The 22649-nt window shown below is 45.9% G+C and overlaps 2 protein-coding genes across 5 annotated transcripts in view; both read left to right on the forward strand.

Moving 5' to 3' along the window:
• The window catches only part of LOC137536782 (zinc finger protein 850-like), a 182663-nt gene that overhangs the window by 103668 nt on the left and 56346 nt on the right, over positions 1 to 22649 (forward strand). The gene's annotated exons all lie outside the window — the stretch shown is intronic.
• LOC137534375 (zinc finger protein 394-like) lies at positions 249 to 22274 on the forward strand. 4 transcript variants are annotated; one of them, XM_068255858.1, is made up of 6 exons: positions 249 to 349; positions 8275 to 8367; positions 9728 to 9823; positions 17358 to 17458; positions 18044 to 18137; positions 19296 to 22274. In XM_068255858.1, exons 2-6 carry the CDS (start codon positions 8304 to 8306, stop codon positions 19733 to 19735), a joined length of 795 nt encoding a protein of 264 aa, XP_068111959.1. In that variant the 5' UTR covers positions 249 to 349; positions 8275 to 8303; the 3' UTR covers positions 19736 to 22274. The 4 variants fall into 4 exon arrangements, with proteins under 4 accessions (XP_068111959.1, XP_068111956.1, XP_068111957.1 ...); XM_068255855.1 differs by lacking the exon at positions 249 to 349 and adding an exon at positions 356 to 500; XM_068255857.1 differs by lacking the exon at positions 249 to 349 and adding an exon at positions 415 to 504.

Genomic DNA, 22649 nt, shown 5'->3' on the forward strand with positions numbered 1-22649 from the left:
TGTAGTTGCAGCTTGTAGGAGTGTATGGGGCAGAGCAGAGCAGTAGCTGGAGGGATTGGGGCAGTCAGCGAAGCAGTCTGGAGTTGTCATGGAGACGGGGGCGGGGCTTTTACTCCGATTCTGAGTGGTGTCCAGTGATATTTAATGAAGAGCCGATTGAGAGCCGTAAGAGCCGGCTCTTTAATGGGAGCCGATTCTCCGAGAAGAGCCGGAATTCCCATCACTAGTAGCTGGAGCGCGTGGACGCGCAAAGCTGAACTACAGTAGCCGCGCTGCGAAAGAATGCTGACAAATATAAGCGGAAGATGAATCGGAGAATGCGTCTGCGCAAACACAGTAGGCACTTCCGGTAATTTGTTTTGCTGTGCGTTCCACGTCGTTATATCTGGCTGCTTCCTGATGGCTCTAGTGAGACGCATATGTGGAATGAATGTACTGTCAGGGTCCAGAAAGTCAGAACTTTCCAATAGTTGGAGGAGACTGCAGACCAGTGAGGAGGAGTAGGTAACAACGTTGTCTTAATTATTATTTCACAGAGGTGTATGAGTGGTATGCAGCACTGTATATATATATATATATATGGATTGAATGAGTTATCCACACATATGACCTCATCCTGGCAGGCTTTGGAGGTATATAGAGGAGGTGTTTCCAACTTACATAGATTATTATAAACTCAGATCATTCAATTAAAAAAAATCAAATGGATTGAAGAATCATAAAGGTTAAAGTATCTTTTCTCTGTTCCTTTCTGCAAGAAAAAGCAGTATGTTCAATTATTTTCTTGGAACTATTTCCTCCCACAACCCCTCCTAACATTAGAATTTGTGTCCTACCACCTTCCCCATACATACCATCAGGCCCTTAGCTTTGTGAGTCATGTGCAATTGCGGTTTCCGAGCTGACAGAGCTGCCGTCCTGGGCACTTCAGTCTACACTGCCTCTTCCCTGAATCCCCCATGCCCAGGCCCACATTTACCTCACAGGAGCCTATAGGCACAGATGCCCTGGCACCTTAGACTTCGCCCTCCATGAACCTACAAACCTCCTCCAAACTCAGGGGCGTAACAATAGACCCTGCAAGGGATGCCTCTGCATGGGGGGCCCAGACGCCACAGGGGGCTCGTGGGGGGAAAAGTTTGAGAGACTGACAGCTAAGGGCATGGAGGAAAAAAAAAACTTATTCTGCTGTCATACCATTGTTATATTGACTGTGTCCACCACACAGATAAGGACTCACACACACTTTGGAATTTGTACACTGTCCCTGCTCCCTAGGGTTCGTAAAAAACATCCGTCTCTCACTGCTGCAAAGTTCTAAAGACTTGACAAAGACTTTACAACTTTTTTTCAAAATGTGACTCCTTTGTTTGCAGACTTTCCCTTTTCAGCAAAAGGATCCATAGATTCTTATCAACAAGGCTAATGACTTTATGGCCTCTGAATAGTTTTACAAGGCAATGGAGTCAGGCCCGGATTTCTGGCAAGCCAACCTAGGCATTGGCCTAGGGCGCCAGAATTTCAGCAGTGTTTGGGGCGGCTGAGGGGCAGGAACGTGCGTGCAGTGCAGACAGGAGAGTCGGGCGTAAAGAAAATCAAAGCGCCCAGCCGCCAGCTGAAGCCTCCTCTGCACCTCCTCCTGCAGCCAGACCAGATCTGTCCTCCACTGCCCTGCATTGTTTGCAAATAAGCAGCTGGCAGCCTGAGTCGGGTGGCACATGACTCACTTGTTTGGCGGTGGGGGATGAAAGATACCTGCGGGGCACTGGGAGTAGGGAGCGATCGTGGTGGAGCCTCTGCACTTTCCCTAGCTCCAGCCTATTTCTGCAGGACGGACAGGGTGTGAGTCCAGCAAACTGTGCGAGCAGGGAGGTAATGATGTCTAGCCTACATTTCCACAGAGGCCGGGGAGGCTTTTCTATTGTTTGCAGGGGCTTCTTCATTCATATTTACCTCTCCGTGCACGCTCTACTTCCTTCCTCCTCCAACAGGTCTGCTTGTCTCTCCGCCCCTCCCCCTTGGCATTGTGGTAGTATGGAGCTGTATAGAGCCGAGCAGATCTGCTGGAGGAGGAATGAAATAGTGCCTGCACGGAGAGGTGAGAGTCAGCAGCACAGCCAGCATTGCACAGGGTGAGGGAGAATAGAGGCTGGGATGCAAATGGAGACCAGAGTGTGAGCAACTCTGCATTTATCACCACAAGCATTTTTTACACTTTGGAATCATGCTGCAGGCTCTCCTCCGAGTCCTCAGGTTGTGCAGCACAGACTCTGCAGGCAGCGTCAGGAAGTCCAGGCTGCTGCTCAGCTCTACAGATCCTATGCCTGCTTGTCCTGCAGTGCTGCTGTCTAAACTTTCTCACACTGGTCAAGGCAATGTTTGGGGAGAGAAGTGGAAACACTGGGGCTGCAGGCATTGTTTCCCTGTTCAGTGTGTGCTGTGTGTATATATATATATGTGTATATATATATATATATATATATATACCTCTCAGTGGGAGTCCCCCAAGGCTCGGTCCTTGGCCCCCTACTGTTCTCCCTATACACATCCTCCATTGGCAAGGTTATCTCCTCCATGGGTTTTAACTATCATCTGTATGCAGATGACACCCAAATCTATCTCCACACCCCTGACATATCCACCACTACCATGGACAAGGTCTCCTCCTGCCTATCTGCCATCTCCTCCTGGATGTCCGCTAGGTTCCTAAAACTAAATCTAGACAAAACGGAATTTATGATCTTCCCACCCCGGTCATCCCTGGACCTCCCAGATGTGCAGGTCACTGTTAACCACACTACTATTCACCCTACCTCTCAAGCCCGCTGTCTGGGTGTCACCCTGGACTCCGCACTCTCCTTCACTCCCCACATCCAAAACCTCACAAAGTCCTGCAACTTCCACCTTCGTAACATCTGTAAGATTCGCCCTTTCCTGACCCCTGCCACCACCAAACTCCTCATCCATGCCCTCATAATTTCCCGCCTCGACTACTGCAATGCCCTTCTGTCTGGACTCCCTAAGACCCGAATAGCCCCACTGCAGTCCATCATGAATGCGGCTGCCAGAATTATCCACTCCTCCCATCGCTCCACCAGGGCGGCTCCCCTCCGTGAATCCCTCCACTGGCTTCCTATCCAGTCCAGAATCAGATTCAAGATATTGTGTCTGACCTACAAATCCATCCACAAAACCTGTCCAACCTACATTTCTGATCTTACTCAGAGATACACACCAAGCCGCTCACTCCGCTCCTCCAATGAACTTCGCCTGACCGTTCCCTGCATCACCCAGTCCCATGCACGCCTCCAAGACTTCTCAAGAGCCGCTCCGACACTATGGAACTCCCTACCTCCACCCATTAGGGCAGCCCCCTCCTTCAACACCTTCAAGAAGGCCCTCAAAACTCACCTTTTCACTCTTGCCTACCACCCCTCACAATTGCTCTAAACCCACAGCCGAACTCTGGTCCCCTACCTCTCGTGTCCCTACCTCTCCCTCTAGATTGTAAGCCTTTGGGCAGGGTCCTCACTCCTTTTGTGTCCTACCTGATCATGCACCTCTATTACTGTGCACCCATGCTATGCATTTGAGTGAACCTAACTTGCCTAACTCCATGCTCCCATCCAGTGACTGACTAAGCATTACCTTGTACTCATACTGTGCTGTGTGATCTGGTTTTCTTGTATTCCTGTATTGTCATTTTGCTGTTTGTCACCCCTAAATATTGTCTGTAACCTAAATTAATGTCCAGCGCTGCGTAATATGTTGGCGCTTTATAAATACAACAAATAAATAAACAACAAATAAATAAATATATATATATATATATATATATATATATATATATATATATATATATATATATATATATATATATATATATATATATATATATATATATGGTACTTATCCGTTAGCCGGGCGCATCCGGCAGGTGGCGCTAATTACTATTCCCCCTCCAGGCCGACATGGATAGTAGGGAAAGATGTAACTCTGGTGGAGTTTTGTCGCCACCTAGAGGATGCGCCCGGCTAACGGATAAGTACCATATATATATATATATATATATATATATATATATATATATATATATATATATATATATATATATATATATATATATATATATATATATATATATATATATATATATATATATATATATACTGTATACTGTATACTGTGTGTGATATTGGTGGGGGACTGTAAAGGCAGAATGGTTTTGGTCTATCATCTACAGCTGGCATATACTTGTACTAACAACAGCTGACATAATAGTTGTATTATTGCATTGCCCACTCTCTCCTCTCCCTCTAGGCTGGTTTTCCCACCATTCCTCTCATCTTTATGCCCACTTGTCCTGTCTCATACTGCCTACCAACCCTTGCTATGTTGCTTTCTCTACCCATTCTCAGTTTCATGCTCTGTTGGCACTATCTGTAAATGTCTTCCAATGTATTTAATTAATAACACTAACATCTTCTGCAGCACTTTACAGAGTACGTAGTCATGTCACTGACTGTCCTCAGAGGAGCTCACACTCTGATCCTACCATAGTCACAATCTAATGTCCTACCATATTATTATTATGTATTTATATAGTACTGACATCTTCTGCAGCACTTTACAGCGTACATAGTCATGTCACTGACTGTCCTCAGAGGAGCTCACACTCTGATCCTACCATAGTCATAGTCTAATGTCCTACCATAATATTATTATTATTATTATTATGTATTTATATAGTACTGACATCTTATGCAGCACTTTACAGAGTATGTAGTCATGTCACTGACTGTCCTCAGAGGAGCTCACACTCTGATCCTACCATAGTCATAATCTAATGTCCTACCAATATAATATTATTACTATGTATTTATATAGTACTGACATCTTCTGCAGCACTTTACAGAGTACATAGTCATGTCACTGACCTCAGAGGAGCTCACAATCTAATCCCTACCATAGTCTAATGCCCTACCATATTATTATTATGTTTTTATATAGCACTGGCCTCTTCTGCAGGGGGGGGGGGGGGGGGCGGCGCCTGGTGATAGCTGGGGGGGGGGGGCGGCGCCTGGTGATAGCTGGCCTAGGGTGTTGAAAAGTAGAAAACCGGCACTGAATGGAGTGGAGACTGATGTCTGACTGTCACTGCCTCACCGAGAGCTTGTCGTCTCATAAGATCCCGTAATAACAGTATCAAACAGTGACATTCTGAATGTTTTGCCAAAGTTACATTGATACTATATCTTATGTTCAACATGTCATTGTTGTTCCTCCATATAGCATGTGCTCTCATGTAGTAAAATAATAAGGCTGTGTGTGTATGTATGTACTGGGAACAGGGAGGGACTTGTCGACTGCAAGGGGCTGGAGGAAGCCCTGGGTAAGTAGATCTAGGGGTAGCATAGATTGCCTGACGTTTCCTTTAAAGGGGAACTGAAGAGAGGTATATGGAGACTGCCATGTTTATTTCCTTTTAATCAATACCAGTTGCCTGGCAGCCCTGCTGGTCTATTTCTCTGCAGTAGTATCTGAATAACACCAGAAACAAGCATGCAGCTAGTCTTGTCAGATCTGACTTTGAAGTCTGAAACTCCTGATCTGCTGCATGCTTGTTCAGGGGCTATGGCTAATAGTATTAGAGGAAGAGGATCAGCAGGGCTGCCAGGCAACTGGTATTGCTTAAAAGAAAATAAACATCAGCCTTCATATACCTCTCTCTTCAGTTCCCTTAAAGAGAGTCTGAAGCGAGAATAAATCTCGCTTCAGACCTCATATATAGCAGGGGCACGTGTGCCCCTGCTAAACCGCCGCTATCCCGCGGCTTAATGGGGGTCCCTTGACCCCCAAATCCCCCTCCGTGCAGCGGGGGAGCGCTTCCTGGTGAGGCAGGGCTAACCGCCGCAGCCCTGCCCCACGCGCGTCTGTCAGCGCGTATCTCCGCCTCTCCCCCGCCCCTCTCAGTCTTCCTTCACTGAGAGGGGCGGGGGAGAGGCGGCGATGCACGGCTGATAGACGCGAATGGAGGCAGGGCTGCAGCCGTTAGCCCTGCCTCCAGGAGCGACCAAGCCTGCGACCAAGTGTCGCAGTGGCTGGTTTAGGGGTGAAGGGACCCCCGTTTAGCGGCGTGTATGCGGCGGTTTAGCAGGGGCACACGTGCCCCTGCTAACTATGAGCTCTGAAGCGAGATTTATTCACGCTTCAGAGTCTCTTTAAGTCTAAGTGTTTTTATCTGCATGGGGAAAACACATTGGTCCTCAGTTTTCCTGTGCAGAAAGCTTATATTAGCAAGGCTGGACTCATACTTTTTGTGCCCCTAGGCTAGACCAAGTATGTTGTGGCCCTGCTTTTATGTACACCAGTGCCTCCCATTCCAAGTGCAGTCTCTCTTCCATGCGTTTCATCCATGTACTGTAGCCCCTCTTTCATTAACAGCTCTCTTGGGGTTTCCCTTTTTCATGTGTTGCTCCCCATTTTTAACCGTATCTTCCATAAGTAGCAACCCCTCTTTCATTTACAGGTGCCCACCTTAGGCTTCCGGCCCTGTGTATTAGAACAGCAGCACTAGTAAAAATCTACTGAACCTGGCATTAAGATTGTATGATGGAGCTCTGTAGCTCAGTCATAGCCTCAGTTCTCTTAAGCTGAATATTTACCCCCCGAAGGCAGAAAATGCTCCCCCTCATGACGAGTGTTCCTCGATTCATCTTCCGCCCAGCGGTTACTAGCGGCATCACACGATGCGCGCAAATGGGAAGTCAAGCGATCGCGGTACTTTGCATGGAGTCATCAGGGATCTCAAAGATCCGATCCGTCGTGACAGTCGTTATCACCGCGTGACGCTAAACGACGTTCGCATGATCGCGCACCTGTACACACATCATGAAATTATGGAAATGATCGCTCGTCGCTCTAAGGGTTGTCGGGAAAATTGTCGGGAAGATTGCGTAGCACTGTATATGCTTGACTATAAGTCTAGAAATTTAGGTCTAACTCACTAAATAAAAGTATAAGGGTTGACTTATACACGTGTCACGAGCAGCACTGTGTAATGTGTGTTTTATTTGTGACATTTCCATTTGCAGCAATTTACCCAGTGGTAAGTGACACTTTCTTGATAAGTTAAATGCCAAGAAAACACAGGTCTGAAAGTCCTGGCCACAACAATTATCAAGGAAATTGGTAGGGGAAAAATACTGGGCTGCAGGGGGAGGGGGGTGAATAATTGCTGCACTTGGGGGGTCTGGAGGAGTTATCGGCTGCTTTTAAGGGACAGCAGGGGTTAGTGGAGTTAATGGATGCAATACTGTATGCAGTGTAGTCATTAACCCCTCCTGGTCCCCAAATGCAGCCATTAACTTTGCTGAGTAGACTTATATTTGAGTCAATAAAAAATTCCAGCTTAACCTCCTTGGCGGTAATCCCGAGCTGAGCTCGGGGTATGCCGCCGGAGGTCGCCGCTCAGGCCCTGCTGGGCCGATTTCGGTTCTGAAAAAAGCAGCACACGCAGCTGGCACTTTGCCAGCCGCATGTGCTGCCCGATCAGCGGCGAAAGAGGGTCCCCCCAGCCGCCCGAGCCCAGCGCAGCCGGAACAATCAGTTCCGGCCGGCGCTAGGGGCTGGATCGGGCGGCTCTGACGTCAGGACGTCGACTGACGTCCATGACGTCACTCCGCTCGTCGCCATGGCGACGAGGAAAGCGAAACAAGATAGGCCGCTCATTGCGGCCTATCTTGTTACTTTCGATTGCCGGAGGCGATCGACAGTACGCTTCCGGAGCGCCCTCTAGTGGGCTTTCATGCAGCCAACTTTCAGTTGGCTGCATGAAATATTTTTTTTTTTTAATTAAAAAAAAACCACATTGCAGCCTCCCTGGCAAAATAAATAAACCGCCAGGGAGGTTAAAAGGGTCAAATATTGGAGTTGACTTGTACACAAGGTCGACTTATATTCGAAGATATACGGTAGTTACTGGACATTAGAGCACTGCAGCCCCAATGGCTGTGGTAATTTGCTCAGTTTTGCTCTTGATAGTGACTCAAGTTATATAACAGAGTAAGCTTTTGAAAACTGATTAGTAAAAGAGATGATAATGGAAAAAAAATTCTAAAGTTCAGGCTCTGAATTGACTGCTTTAAACATTGTTCCAACAGGACCAAGCCAGTGGTCACTGCTGTACACATTGAATGAACCTCACAAAAGAAATATGTTGGAAGATTTTGAATTTCTTAGTACATAAGGCTTAATTCTCATCTTTATTCACAGACGCCAGGCTGACTCAAAATAATGTCAACATGAAGGAAGAGGCGGGACTTATGAACGCTGAAAAAGAGGAAATTCCAATAGAAGTCAGGATAGGTGAGGAATTAATGGTGAATACAGGAACGAGTAACATTCTCTTTGTTCTGTCAATACAATCTCTTCATTACCTCCTCCTCTGCCAGTAGAAAGTAATGGGGAGACGGTATGTACCCAGCGGGGGAGTCAGGAGACCTCAGCTCCTATTAACAGAAATATGGAGACAGTATATGCCCAGTGGGGTAGTCAGGAGACATCAGCCCCTATTAGAAGTAATGGGGAGACAGTATGTGCCCAGTGGGGGAGTCAGGAGCCATCAGCCCCTATTAGAAGTAATGGCAGGGCCGGCGTTACCATAGAGGCAAAGGGGGCAATTGCCCCAGGCCCCTGGAGCTTGTAGGGGCCCCCAGTGGCTACAAGAGGAACATTTTTTTTTTTTTTTTTTTTCAAAACGACCTTATAGTTTTTGAGAAAATCGATTTTAAAGTTTTTCAAAGGGAAAAAAATACACATTTGAAAACCCGCCGTCTTTAATGGTTAATAGCAAACCCACCTTAAATGCTAGAAACCCTAAATTTGCAGGATATGTTAAGGAGATCATTGGGAATAAGAGGTAAACTTTTAGTAGCAAACCTAACGGTAGTGTAATTTTACATGTGTCAAAAGAAGAGCAATGAATTTCCTGGAGGGGTTTCCAGGGGGTCCATATGCAGCCGCAGCGCTTTGGTCAGGGATTGCAATACAGCCGCAATATGGCTGTATGAAGATCCCTGGCATTTTTCCTATTTTCCTATTTTCCCAATTTTTTTTTATGTTTAGAGTGTGGGAATTTGTTTTTTAAAAATTATGTGGGGTCCCCCCTCCTGAAACTTTTTAACCCCTTGTCCCCCATGCAGGCTGGGGTAGCCAGAATGTGGAGCTTCGACCGATTGGGGGTTCACACCCTGACTATACCAGCTGCAAAAAAGGTCCCCTAATGCCGATTTTTGTTCTGGGGTATCTGTTGGGGGGCCCCCCAGGTTTTTTTTGCCCTGGGGCCCCATTGTTGCTTAAACCGGCCCTGACTAATGGGGAGACAGTATGTGACCTTTGGGGGAGTTAGGAGCCTCCCCCATTGGGCCTGATACATTAGATTCAGGTAAAGTTGCCATGTGCAGGGAGCGCATGACAATTTTGCTGTAACTAGTGCAGGGGGAGCACCAGCCATTAACCCATTAGGATCTCGTGCATGACCGCAGTAACACCGACACGTGTTACTATAACAAGGCACGCAATATCCTGGTAACACATATGTCACTAATGTGTAAACGACCGGACGCCCTCCTAGCACTAGAAAGAGTAACCTTTACCGGAGTTTACCGCATCAGGGCCATTGTGTTTTCCTCAGTACAGGGGGCATCATTCTTACCTTTATTCACAGATACCAGAGGAACTTGCAAAGATGTCAAAGCTGAGAAGGATGAAGAAAGGTATTTGAGGATTAAAGAAGAGGAAATTGCTCCAGAGATCAACTCAGGTTAGCTATACTTACTAAACCCAGGAACGAATCAAGGGCCTTTACATATGTAATTTCTCCTGCGTTTTCTCACAGGAGGTGTTTTCATACTTTATCAATAAATTACCCATTGAGTCTTCTCATCCCAACTAATAGGGTCACATTGATCAGTGAATTCGGCTGTGTCAATCAGCATACACGTTACTGTGGTTGTTTGACTTGGTATTTTCCCTGCTGTGTGATAACCCAAGTTAACAAACTTACTCTTCTATGTCATTGATGCCACTGAGACTTGATGTCTTCTTTTTCTTCTTCTTCTTTTCACTGACACCTTATTTGCCTCCTCTTCTACTCTCACAGGTACACGCTGCTTCCTCTCTCACTGACACTCACTGCTTTCTCTCCCACCATTCTTTACTGACACTCACTGCCTCCTCTCCTACAATTCTCTGATACTGATACTTGCTGGCTCCTATCTCACCATTCTCCTGCCTCGTCTCCCATCATTATCTCACTGATCCTCGCTTCCTGCTCTGCCATTGCTCTCTCACTGTTACTCGCTGCCTCCTTTCTCATCGTTCCCCCACTGATACTCACTGCCTCCTTTCCCTTTGTTCTCTCACTGATACTCACTGCCTCCTCTCTCGTCGTTCTCTCACTGATACTCACTGCCTCCTCTCTCGTCGTTCTCTCACTGATACTCACTGCCTCCTCTCTCATTGTTCTCTCACTGATACTCTCTGCCTCCTCTCCCTTTGTTCTCTCACTGATACTCATTGCCTCCTCTCTCGTCGTTCTCTCACTGATACTCACTGCCTCCTCTCTCATCGTTCTCTCACTGATACTCTCTGCCTCCTCTCCCTTTGTTCTCTCACTGATACTCACTGCCTCCTCTCTCATCATTCTCTCATTGATACTCGCTGCCTCCTCTCTCATCGTTCTCTCACTGATACTCACTGCCTCCTCTCTCATCGTTCTCTCACTGATACTCGCTGCCTCCTCTCCCTTTGTTCTCTCACTGATACTCGCTGCCTCCTCTCTTATCGTTCTCTCACTGATACTCATTGCCTCCTCTCTCATCGTTCTCTCACTGATACTCTCTGCCTCCTCTCCCTTTGTTCTCTCACTGATACTCACTGCCTCCTCTCTCATCGTTCTCCCACTGATACTCACTGCCTCCTCTCTCATCGTTCTCTCACTGATACTCACTGCCTCCTCTCTCATCATTCTCCCACTGATACTCACTGCCTCCTCTCTCATCGTTCTCTCACTGAAACTCACTGCCTCCTCTCTCATCGTTCTCCCACTGATACTCACTGCCTCCTCTCTCATCGTTCTCCCACTGATACTCACTGCCTCCTCTCTCATCGTTCTCTCACTGATACTCACTGCCTCCTCTCTCATCGTTCTCTCACTGATACTTGCTGCCTCCTCTCTTATCGTTCTCCCACTGATACTTTCTGCCTCCTCTCCCTTTGTTCTCTCACTGATACTCACTGCCTCCTCTCTGATCGTTCTCTCACTGATACTCACTGCATCCTCTCCTACAATTCTCTGATACTGATACTTGCTGGCTCCTATCTCACCATTCTCCTGCCTCGTCTCCCATCATTATCTCACTGATCCTCGCTTCATCCTCTGCCATTGCTATCTCACTGTTACTCGCTGCCTCCTTTCTCATCGTTCCCCCACTGATACTCACTGCCTCCTCTCCCTTTGTTCTCTCACTGATACTCACTGCCTCCTCTCTCGTCGTTCTCTCACTGATACTCACTGCCTCCTCTCTCATCGTTCTCTCACTGATACTCTCTGCCTCCTCTCCCTTTGTTCTCTCACTGATACTCACTGCCTCCTCTCTCATTGTTCTCTCACTGATACTTGCTGCCTCCTCTCTTATCGTTCTCTCACTGATACTCTCTGCCTCCTCTCCCTTTGTTCTCTCACTGATACTCACTGCCTCCTCTCTCATCGTTCTCCCACTGATACTCACTCCCTCCTCTCTCATCGTTCTCTCACTGATACTCACTGCCTCCTCTCTCATCGTTCTCTCACTGATACTCACTGCCTCCTCTCTCATCGTTCTCTCACTGATACTCACTGCCTCCTCTCTCATCGTTCTCCCACTGATACTCACTGCCTCCTCTCTTATCGTTCTCCCACTGATACTCACTGCCTCCTCTCTCATCGTTCTCCCACTGATACTCACTGCCTCCTCTCTCATCGTTCTCTCACTGATACTCTCTGCCTCCTCTCCCTTTGTTCTCTCACTGATACTCACTGCCTCCTCTCTCATCGTTCTCTCACTGATACTCACTGCCTCCTCTCTCATCGTTCTCTCACTGATACTCACTGCCTCCTCTCTCATCGTTCTCTCACTGATACTCACTGCCTCCTCTCATCGTTCTCTCACTGATACTTGCTGCCTCCTCTCTTATCGTTCTCCCACTGATGCTCTCTGCCTCCTCTCCCTTTGTTCTCTCACTGATACTCACTGCCTCCTCTCTCATCGTTCTCTCACTGATACTCACTGCCTCCTCTCTCATCGTTCTCTCACTGATACTCACTGCCTCCTCTCTCATCGTTCTCCCACTCATACTCACTGCCTCCTCTCTCATCGTTCTCCCACTGATACTCACTGCCTCCTCTCTCATCATTCTCTCACTGATACTCACTGCCTCCTCTCTCATCGTTCTCTCACTGATACTCACTGCTTCCTCTCCCTTTGTTCTCTCACTGATACTCACTGCCTCCTCTCTCATCGTTCTCTCACTGATACTCACTGCCTCATCTCTCATCATTCTCTCACTGATACTCGCTGCCTCCTCTCTCATCGTTCTCTCACTGATACTCACTGCCTCCTCTCTCATCGTTCTCTCACTGATACTCGCTGCCTCCTCTCTCATCGTTCTCTCACTGATACTCTCTGCCTCCTCTCCCTTTGTTCTCTCACTGATACTCACTGCCTCCTCTCTCATCGTTCTCTCACTGATACTCGCTGCCTCCTCTCTCATCATTCTCTCACTGATACTCACTGCCTCCTCTCTCATCATTCTCTCACTGATACTCACTGCCTCCCCTCCCTTTGTTCTCTCACTGATACTCACTGCCTCCTCTCTCATCGTTCTCCCACTGATACTCACTGCCTCCTCTCTCATCTTTCTCTCACTGATACTCACTGCCTCCTCTCTCATCGTTCTCCCACTGATACTCACTGCCTCCTCTCTCATCGTTCTCCCACTGATACTCACTGCCTCCTCTCTCATCGTTCTCTCACTGATGCTCACTGCCTCCTCTCTCATCGTTCTCTCACTGATACTTGCTGCCTCCTCTCTTATCGTTCTCCCACTGATGCTCTCTGCCTCCTCTCCCTTTGTTCTCTCACTGATACTCACTGCCTCCCCTCCCTTTGTTCTCTCACTGATACTCACTGCCTCCTCTCTCATCGTTCTCCCACTCATACTCACTGCCTCCTCTCTCATCGTTCTCCCACTGATACTCACTGCCTCCTCTCTCATCATTCTCTCACTGATACTCACTGCCTCCTCTCTCATCGTTCTCTCACTGATACTCACTGCTTCCTCTCCCTTTGTTCTCTCACTGATACTCACTGCCTCCTCTCTCATCGTTCTCTCACTGATACTCACTGCCTCATCTCTCATCATTCTCTCACTGATACTCGCTGCCTCCTCTCTCATCGTTCTCTCACTGATACTCACTGCCTCCTCTCTCATCGTTCTCTCACTGATACTCGCTGCCTCCTCTCTCATCGTTCTCTCACTGATACTCTCTGCCTCCTATCCCTTTGTTCTCTCACTGATACTCACTGCCTCCTCTCTCATCGTTCTCTCACTGATACTCGCTGCCTCCTCTCTCATCATTCTCTCACTGATACTCACTGCCTCCTCTCTCATCATTCTCTCACTGATACTCACTGCCTCCCCTCCCTTTGTTCTCTCACTGATACTCACTGCCTCCTCTCTCATCGTTCTCCCACTGATACTCACTGCCTCCTCTCTCATCTTTCTCTCACTGATACTCACTGCCTCCTCTCTCATCGTTCTCCCACTGATACTCACTGCCTCCTCTCTCATCGTTCTCCCACTGATACTCACTGCCTCCTCTTTCATCGTTCTCTCACTGATACTCACTGCCTCCTCTCTCATCGTTCTCTCACTGATACTTGCTGCCTCCTCTCTTATCGTTCTCCCACTGATGCTCTCTGCCTCCTCTCCCTTTGTTCTCTCACTGATACTCACTGCCTCCTCTCTCATCGTTCTCTCACTGATACTCACTGCCTCCTCTCTCATCGTTCTCTCACTGATACTCACTGCCTCCTCTCTCATCGTTCTCTCACTGATACTCACTGCCTCCTCTCATCGTTCTCTCACTGATACTTGCTGCCTCCTCTCTTATCGTTCTCCCACTGATGCTCTCTGCCTCCTCTCCCTTTGTTCTCTCACTGATACTCACTGCCTCCTCTCTCATCGTTCTCTCACTGATACTCACTGCCTCCTCTCTCATCGTTCTCTCACTGATACTCACTGCCTCCTCTCTCATCGTTCTCTCACTGATACTCACTGCCTCCTCTCTCATCGTTCTCCCACTCATACTCACTGCCTCCTCTCTCATCGTTCTCCCACTGATACTCACTGCCTCCTCTCTCATCATTCTCTCACTGATACTCACTGCCTCCTCTCTCATCGTTCTCTCACTGATACTCACTGCTTCCTCTCCCTTTGTTCTCTCACTGATACTCACTGCCTCCTCTCTCATCGTTCTCTCACTGATACTCACTGCCTCATCTCTCATCATTCTCTCACTGATACTCACTGCCTCCTCTCTTATCGTTCTCTCACTGATAGTCACTGCCTCCTCTCCCTTTGTTCTCTCACTGATTCTTGCTGCATCCTCTCCTTTTTTTTTTCTTTCACAGATACTCCCTGCCTCCGCTATCATCACTCTCTCACTGATACTCACTAGCTCATCTCCCATTATCCTCTGTTACTTGCTGCCTCCTCCCGCATTGTTATCTCTCTATTACTCACTGCCTCAGTGGCGTAGTTAGGGAGCTATGGGCCCCGGTGCAAGTTTTACATGGGGCCCCCCAAGCACTCTATACATAACAATTAATACGGTGCACCAAAACCTGCACAGGACAATAATAGTGTCAGAGGTGCAAGTAGTGGATGGGAAACAGCTTGTTAATGATTACTACTATGTAAAGCATCTGTAGAAGTGATTATTTCCAACACAGGGCCAATAGAGAGCTAATATTGTGCTTGAGAGAGGACCCCTTGGGGCCCTTCTGACCCAAGGGCCCTGATGCGGTCGCTACCTCTGCAACCCCTATTGCTACGCCACTGCACTGCCTCGTCTCCCATCATTTTTTCACTGATCATATGTTCCTCCTCTGCCATTGCTCTCTCACTGATACTTGCTGCCTCCTCTCCAACCATTATCTCACTGATTCTTCCTGCTTCCTCTCCCACCATTATCTCACTTATATTCACCACTTTCTCTATCACCATTCTCTCACTGATACACGCTGCTTACTCTCCCATCACTCTGTCACAGATACTCACTACCTCCTCGCCCATCATTCCTTCACTAATTCTCTCTGCCTCCTCTTCTATCGTCACTCTCTCACTGATACTCACTGGCTCCTCTCCCATTGTACTGTTACTGTTACTCGCTGCCTCCTCTCCCATTGTTCTCTCTCTGGTATCGCTGCCTTGTCTCCCATCATTTTCTTACTGATCCAAGCTTTCTCCTCTCCCATTGCTCTCTCAATTATACTCCTGCCTCGTCTCCCATCATTATCTCACCGATCCCCGCTTCCTCGTCTCTCACCATTCTCTCACTGATACTTGCTGCCTCCTCTCTTACCGTTCTCTCATTGATACTCACTATTTCCTCTCCCATCATTTTCACACTGATTCTCTCTGCCTACTCTTCCATCGTTCTCTCACTGATACTCACTGCCTCCTGTATCATCACTCTCACACTGATTCTCTTTGCCTCCTCTTCCATCATTCTCTCACTGATACTCACTACCTCCTCTCCCATCATTCTTTCACTGATTTTCTCTGTCTTTTCTTCCATTGTTCTCTCACTGATACACGCTGCCTCCTCTATCATCACTCTCTCACAGATACTCACTACCTCCTCTCCCATCAATCTCTCACTGATTCTCTCTGCCTTCTCTTCCATCATTCTTTCACTGATACTCACTACCTCCTCTCCCATCATTCTTTCACTGATTCGCTCTGCCTACTCTTCCATCGTTCTCTCACAGATACTCACTACCTCCTCTCACATCATTCTCTCACTGAGGCTCGATACCTCCTCTCCCATCATTCTCTCACTGATTCTCTCTGCCTCATCTTTCATCACTCTCTCACTGATACTTACTACCTCCTCTCACATCATTCTCTCACTGAGGCTCGATACCTCCTCTTCCACCATTCTCTCACCGATACTCGCTGCCATCTCTCCCCAAATTTTAGAACGTCTCTTGGTTTTGGCTATGCTTTTAAGTGTAGGCCAAATAGTATGTCTCTTTAGGGCAACTAAAAATAATGTAGGGTTTTCTTCCAACTTTATTACAGTTCTACCCTCTGTTTGCTATGGTTGCAACGAAGCATATTAAAAGTTACATGGCGTATCTGTAAAATCATATCAGTCTGCAGACTAAAACATGCAGGTCATTTTTTTATAGCATTGTTTTTGTTACAGTGTTTTATTGATACAGTAGGTACATTTTTACGTCCAAAATTTTGTTACCATTCAATGGGCTTACATCTGCTGAAGCAACTTTAAAGGGAACCTGAAGTGAGTAAAAGTATTTTAAATAAACACTTGATGTAGCTGCAAATGAATATTACATACTAACCTCACCATCAGTTCCTCTCAGAGGCTCACCATTTTCTTCTTACAGTGACCCCATCCAGTTCTGACAATATTTTGTCAGAACTGAAATATACCAGTTGCTGTCAGTTATATATCCGCAGCTGTCAGTTACAACTGAATGTGCAAGGTAATGTCCATGTTTTCCTATGGTTCAAGTGGGCGATATTACAGTTTAGCAGTGTGCTGACCAGGAAGCTGTTATGGGGTAATGGCCATTTTTAAAATGGAGGATGGACAATGACACTGATCACAGTGGACAAATGAGATGCAGGAGAGGAGAAAGAGATTGAGGAGTAGACTAGACAGGAGGTAAGTATGACCTGTGTATGGTTATTTTGACTTTTTATTTTCACTTCAGGTTCTCTTTAAGATATTACACCCGAGACAGTTATAGATATGAAATAGACTCATCCTCAGTCCTTGTTTGAATTATTTTGTTTCCCTGCGACAAGAAGTGCTGGGACCTGTGGGTGGGTCTTTGCCTCCACCCACCACCTCTTCATTGTAGGCACAATCATGTACATTCAGTCAAGTTACTTTATTATGGAGTGAACTGAACATTTCTTTACCTGAATGCATAGGGGTTTTAGAACACAGACTTGTGTATGTGGGTATCCTTTAATGACTATAATTCATTTTCACACAGATGGATTGAGTAACAAAAATATGGTAGAGAGAGTCCCCAGTCTTAATAATCTCCAGGATTCTGCCCAGGAAGATCTCGAAATCTGTGCACAGATTCCACAGGTATGCCTAAATGTATTATGGAAAACTCTGCAGAATGGTCTGGGTGCATGGCTAAATCTCCTGGTATTTAAAGAGACTCTGTAACAAAATTTTGAGCCTTATTTCTTCTATCCTATAAGTTCTTATAGCTGTTCTAATGTGCTCTGTCTTACTTCAGCCTTTCTTAGTTGCACAGTGGGTGTGTTATCTCTGTTATATGATCTAATCTTCTCTCCTCTGTTGGGTCTGCCAGGCTCAGGCAGTCAGGCTGGAATGTGCTGTGCTGCTTGTGATTGGATAGAAGCTATACACACCCTCTCCAGGCCTCCTGCACACTTTGTATGACTCACACACTGAGCCTATCACTTGCTATGTCTTTTGTTTGTAAACACTGCAAAAAAATGGCAATTACAAGCCAGGATTGCAGCAGGAAGTGGCAGAAACAGCACATAGGGGCCCAGGAGAACATAATGAATAGAATGGTATGCTTTTTATTGTAAGAATTTTACAGTACAGATTCTCTTTAAGCAACTTTTATAGCCCTAATGCCGTATACACACGATGCAACTTCCTGTTGATGGGATTGTGTTCTTTTACATGAACTAGGATGTTTATCAAGTTAAAGAAGAAGTGGAAGTGAGACATGTGATGGGTGATGAGCCACTAAAGTCAGAGGACATCCCAATAGAGATTGGCAGTGGTGAGTAATAAACCCCATGTTCTTTTTAACTGGTGCATACATTTTCAATCATTTTTAAAGTGGAATAACCATCAAAATGCCCCTCTTGCTCCAATAGATTGCTCCAATTAGAGAACTGAACGTCTGAAAGGGTTAATACTTTATCCTCCTGTACCAGCCTTACAAGCGTGCCACACTGATCCCCAGGCTGCTAAGAAGTTGTTGCTGTAGCAGATAAGGCACTTTTGTAGCAGAAATATATAGAAATCTGTACATTGGGGGAAATAGCGGTTGTGCTAACAGATTGAACCTTATTACATTATTATGCAAGATGGCTGCTTCCAATAGTACAGTTATTGACTGGGGATTCTGATTACACTTAACTTTGGATTGAACACAGGGAAGATAAGAAAGTTGATCTTTCATATTGTCCTTCATTATATCACAGCCTATTGAATTATTTTTACTAGGTAATAGTAGTAAGGTAAAGTGATAAACTGCAAACAACGCCCCATCCCCTCCCCCCCCCCCCCCCCCCCCCATGTCTCATTTCCATCCAGACTAGAGGCAGTGGCGTAACTAAAGAGCTGTGGGCCCCGATGCAAGTTTTACAATGGGGCCCCCCAAGCACTCTATACATAACAATTGATACGGCGCACCAAAATCTGCCAATGGCAACTACAGTGTCAGAGGTGCAAGAAGGGGATGGGGAACAGTTTGTTAATGATTACTACTATTCAAAGTATCTATAGAAGTGATTATTATGAGCACAGGACCAATAGAGAGCTAATACTGTAGTTGAGGGAGGGCCCCTCTGGCCCAAGGGCCCCGATGCAGTCGCTACCTCTGCACCCCCTATTGCTACGCCCCTGACTAGAGGTGGTTAATGAGATCCTGAAACTGGGACAATCAATTGTACTTCATTTCCCCGAGCCGCATATGATTTTGCATACAATGTGCATGCAAAGCGGCACTATTAGCAGTAAAACGTCACTCAGAAACATCTGCATGCTTGTTTAGGGTCTATGGCTAAGGGTATTAGAGGCAGATGATCAGCAGGACAGCCAGGCAATGTGCATTGTTTAAAAGGAAATAAATATGGCTGCCTACACATTCCTCTCACTTCAAGTGTCTTTTAAGTTTTCCTTTAAGGACTAGTGTATCTATTTTGTTTTGCAGATGGACAATACACAAAGTATGCGACAGAGAAGCATCCTGTTATCTCTCTAGGTAGAGAAGCAGAAGGTGTCACAGCACTTCCTTGTGGAGCAGGAAGAGTGATCTCTTGTTTTAAGTGCAGCAGAAGTTTTCATGACAAAGCGGAACTTTTTTCCCATGAGGAAACTCATTTTCCAGAGAAGCCATACACGTGTTCTGAGTGTGGGAAATCTTATCCTCAAAAATGTCTTCTCCGGAGACATCAAGCGAGGCATGTTGGCCACAAGCCGTTTTCATGTCTCGTATGTGGGAAATGCTTTGTACAGAAAGGGGAGCTTACCTGCCATGAAAAGACTCACAGTGTAGATAAGATTGATCGGCGGGGCCGTCCTCCTAAGGGAACATTCAGGCCAAGGGTAGCTGGTAGTGAATCAGTCTCTATTGGCACATTCCTCTGCTAGTCTGCTTACTTCTCTCTTGTGTCCACTATGATGACTCCTCACCTGTTGCACCTGTGCCTGTTTTCACTTCAGGGTCCTCCAGATTCTCCTGTAGAGATCAGATCCATGCTCTGCATAAGCCCTTAGGGAAGCAACACAGAAGGCATAGGAAGCACCCAACGTGAACGGCCGCTGTGTGGGATCTGATTGGTACAGGCGTCTTTCACTGGGCACGACACACTGCTTGTAACTGCCAGACTTTGACAGTCAAGATGATTTTAACTAAGATATGTGAAGGACTGAGGACTTGTGTTGACTTGTCAGAAGCAGGGCTGGTGCTGCCATTGAGGCAAAGGGCGCAATTGCCCCATTGTCCTGACCGTTTCTGACCAGCCCTGGTCAGTAGAAGAATTATGCAAACAGCAGTTGGTCAGCTGACAAACTTATAGCCAGAGCTAAAATCCCAGCTAAATCCAATGAGGTTCTCTAACCCCTAGGTTCTCAACGTGTGGTACGCGTACCCCAGGGGGTACTTCTGATGGTTCCAGGGGGTACTCGGGCTTGACATACTCAACCAAGAATAACACATTTAGAGTTTTAGAAAATGCTAAATATTATTTAAAACAATACCAAATTAGTATTTTAGCTAATTAAAAGCAATAGTAAATGCTTGGAAATTGTTTAGACCCAATTATCATGTACTACGATTAAACTTATATTTGTCAAGGGGTACTTGTGATAATGTTTACTATGCTAAGGGGTACTTGGTGAGTACAGGGTTTTAAAAGGGGTACACACCAATAAAAATGTTGAGAAACACTGCTCTAACCTACTCCATTCATAGGCCGTGCAGACACTGTCCGGGGTCAGACTCTAGACAACATATTAGTGTAGGGGATTGTGGATAGAAATAGCAGGATCTAATGAGAATAGTTTCTGCTTGAAACAGGCTTTTGCATTTTAGCCTTGCCATACTAATAGTGACTCCACAAAATTGTGTCAGTTGGCATTAAACTGTAACGCTATGGATGATTCTGTGTGGTGGAGTGATCAAAAATCCCAGTTAAAATAATATTGTAGTGAAAAGAATATGGAGGCTGCCATCTTTATTCCCCTTTGAAAAACCAGTTACCTGGCTGCCATGCTAATATTTGGGCTTGACTTAGCATTGAATTAATTTAGTGGATGACTGGCAAGCTACCCCACACGCTTAATATACAGTTGCCTTTAGCAGGGCCGGCGCTACCATAGAGGCAAGGGGGGCAATTGCCCCAGGGCCCCAGAGCTTGTAGGGGCCCCCAGTGGCTACAAGAGGAAAAAACAGTTTTCAAAAAGACCTTATAGTTTTTGAGAAAATTTTAAAGTTTTAAAGGAAAAAAAATACGCATTTAAAAACCCGCTGACTTTAACAATTAATAGCAAATCCACCTTAAATGCTAGAAACCCTAAATTTGCAGGATATGTTAAAGGAGATCATTGGAAATAAGAGGAAAAAACTATTTTTCAAAAAGACCATATAGTTTTTGAGAAAATCGATTTTAAACTTTTGAAGGAAAAAAGTATACTTTTAAATGCGGTAAATGTAACTTTTAGTAGCAAACCTAACGGTAGTGTAATTTTACATGCATCAAAAGAAAGAGCAATGAATTTCCTGACGGGGTTTCCAGGGGGTCCATACGCAGCCACAGCGCTTTGGCCAGGGATCGCTATACATCCGCAATGTGGCTGTATGAAGAACCCTGGCATTTTTTCCTATTTTCCCAATTTTTTTTTATGTTCAGTGTGGGAATTTTTTTTTTTTTAATTATGTGGGGTCCCCCTTTCTGAAACTTTTTAACCTCTTGTCCCCCATGCAGACTGGGGTAGCCAGAATGTGGAGCTCCGTCCGATTGTGGCTTCACACCCTGACTATTCCAGCTGCAAAAAAAGTCTCTTAATGCCGATTTTTGTTTCCGGGGTATCTGTTGGGGGGCCCCCTAGGTTTATTTTGCCCTGGGGCCCCATTGTTGCTTAAACCGGCCCTGGCCTTTAGCAACCATGTGTGAATATAACTATTTAGCACACTTGGTAGTGGTGTATCCCACTAACACATACAAGCACCTGCACTTTATCCCACTCTGAGGTTTCCTAAGGATTATACATTCTGGAGATACCATAGTAAATCTGGCCTAGAAAGTATTAGGGGCAGAAGATCCTCAACACAGTTAGGAAAGTAGCATTTTTTGTAAAGGGAACAGTATTCATTGCCTTCATAGCTCCCTTACTACAGGTTTCCTTTCATTTCATGTCCATTCCAGGTTTATCACTACAAAATGTGGAGAGTTCTCAGCTTTGCTTGGAAATTGTATCATGTCACAATTCCACAGAGTACCCACACAGCTCATGGTGACCCAGAAACACTAGGAAAGTATAAAGGGCTAAAAGAGACCGAAAAGCCCTCTTACTAAAAAAACAACGCTAGATATACAGTAACTGCTTTCCTAAAATAGAAGGTATTTGTGATAATTCAGCTTTACGTGAGCAACTGTGGTTTCCCATGATGCATCACTTCTAAATATGCAAATCATCTCTTTAAGCCCTGAAAGCCATGCACACACACCCAGGACCTCTGGTATATTGGGAGGCTATTGCTTATAAATTTTACAGACCCACATCAATCCACCAGAAGTTCTGGATGTATGCCTGGCTTTCAGGGGCATAACGAGATGATTTGCATATTTGGGAGTGATGCACCATGGGACACCACAATTCCCCACTTAAAGATGAATTATCACAAATACCTTCTGTTTCAAGAAGGAAAGGCTATATTCAGCGTCACAATAGCAAAGTCACAACTGGCACACCATGTTAAAGCTATAATAAAAGGGATTGAGAATGACTACTGAATAGCATATTTTATGTGATCATATACAGAAGTATTTTTGCTTTCAATCAT

This window comes from Hyperolius riggenbachi, chromosome 10 (genome assembly GCF_040937935.1).
Source record: "Hyperolius riggenbachi isolate aHypRig1 chromosome 10, aHypRig1.pri, whole genome shotgun sequence".
Lineage (NCBI taxonomy): Eukaryota > Metazoa > Chordata > Amphibia > Anura > Hyperoliidae > Hyperolius > Hyperolius riggenbachi.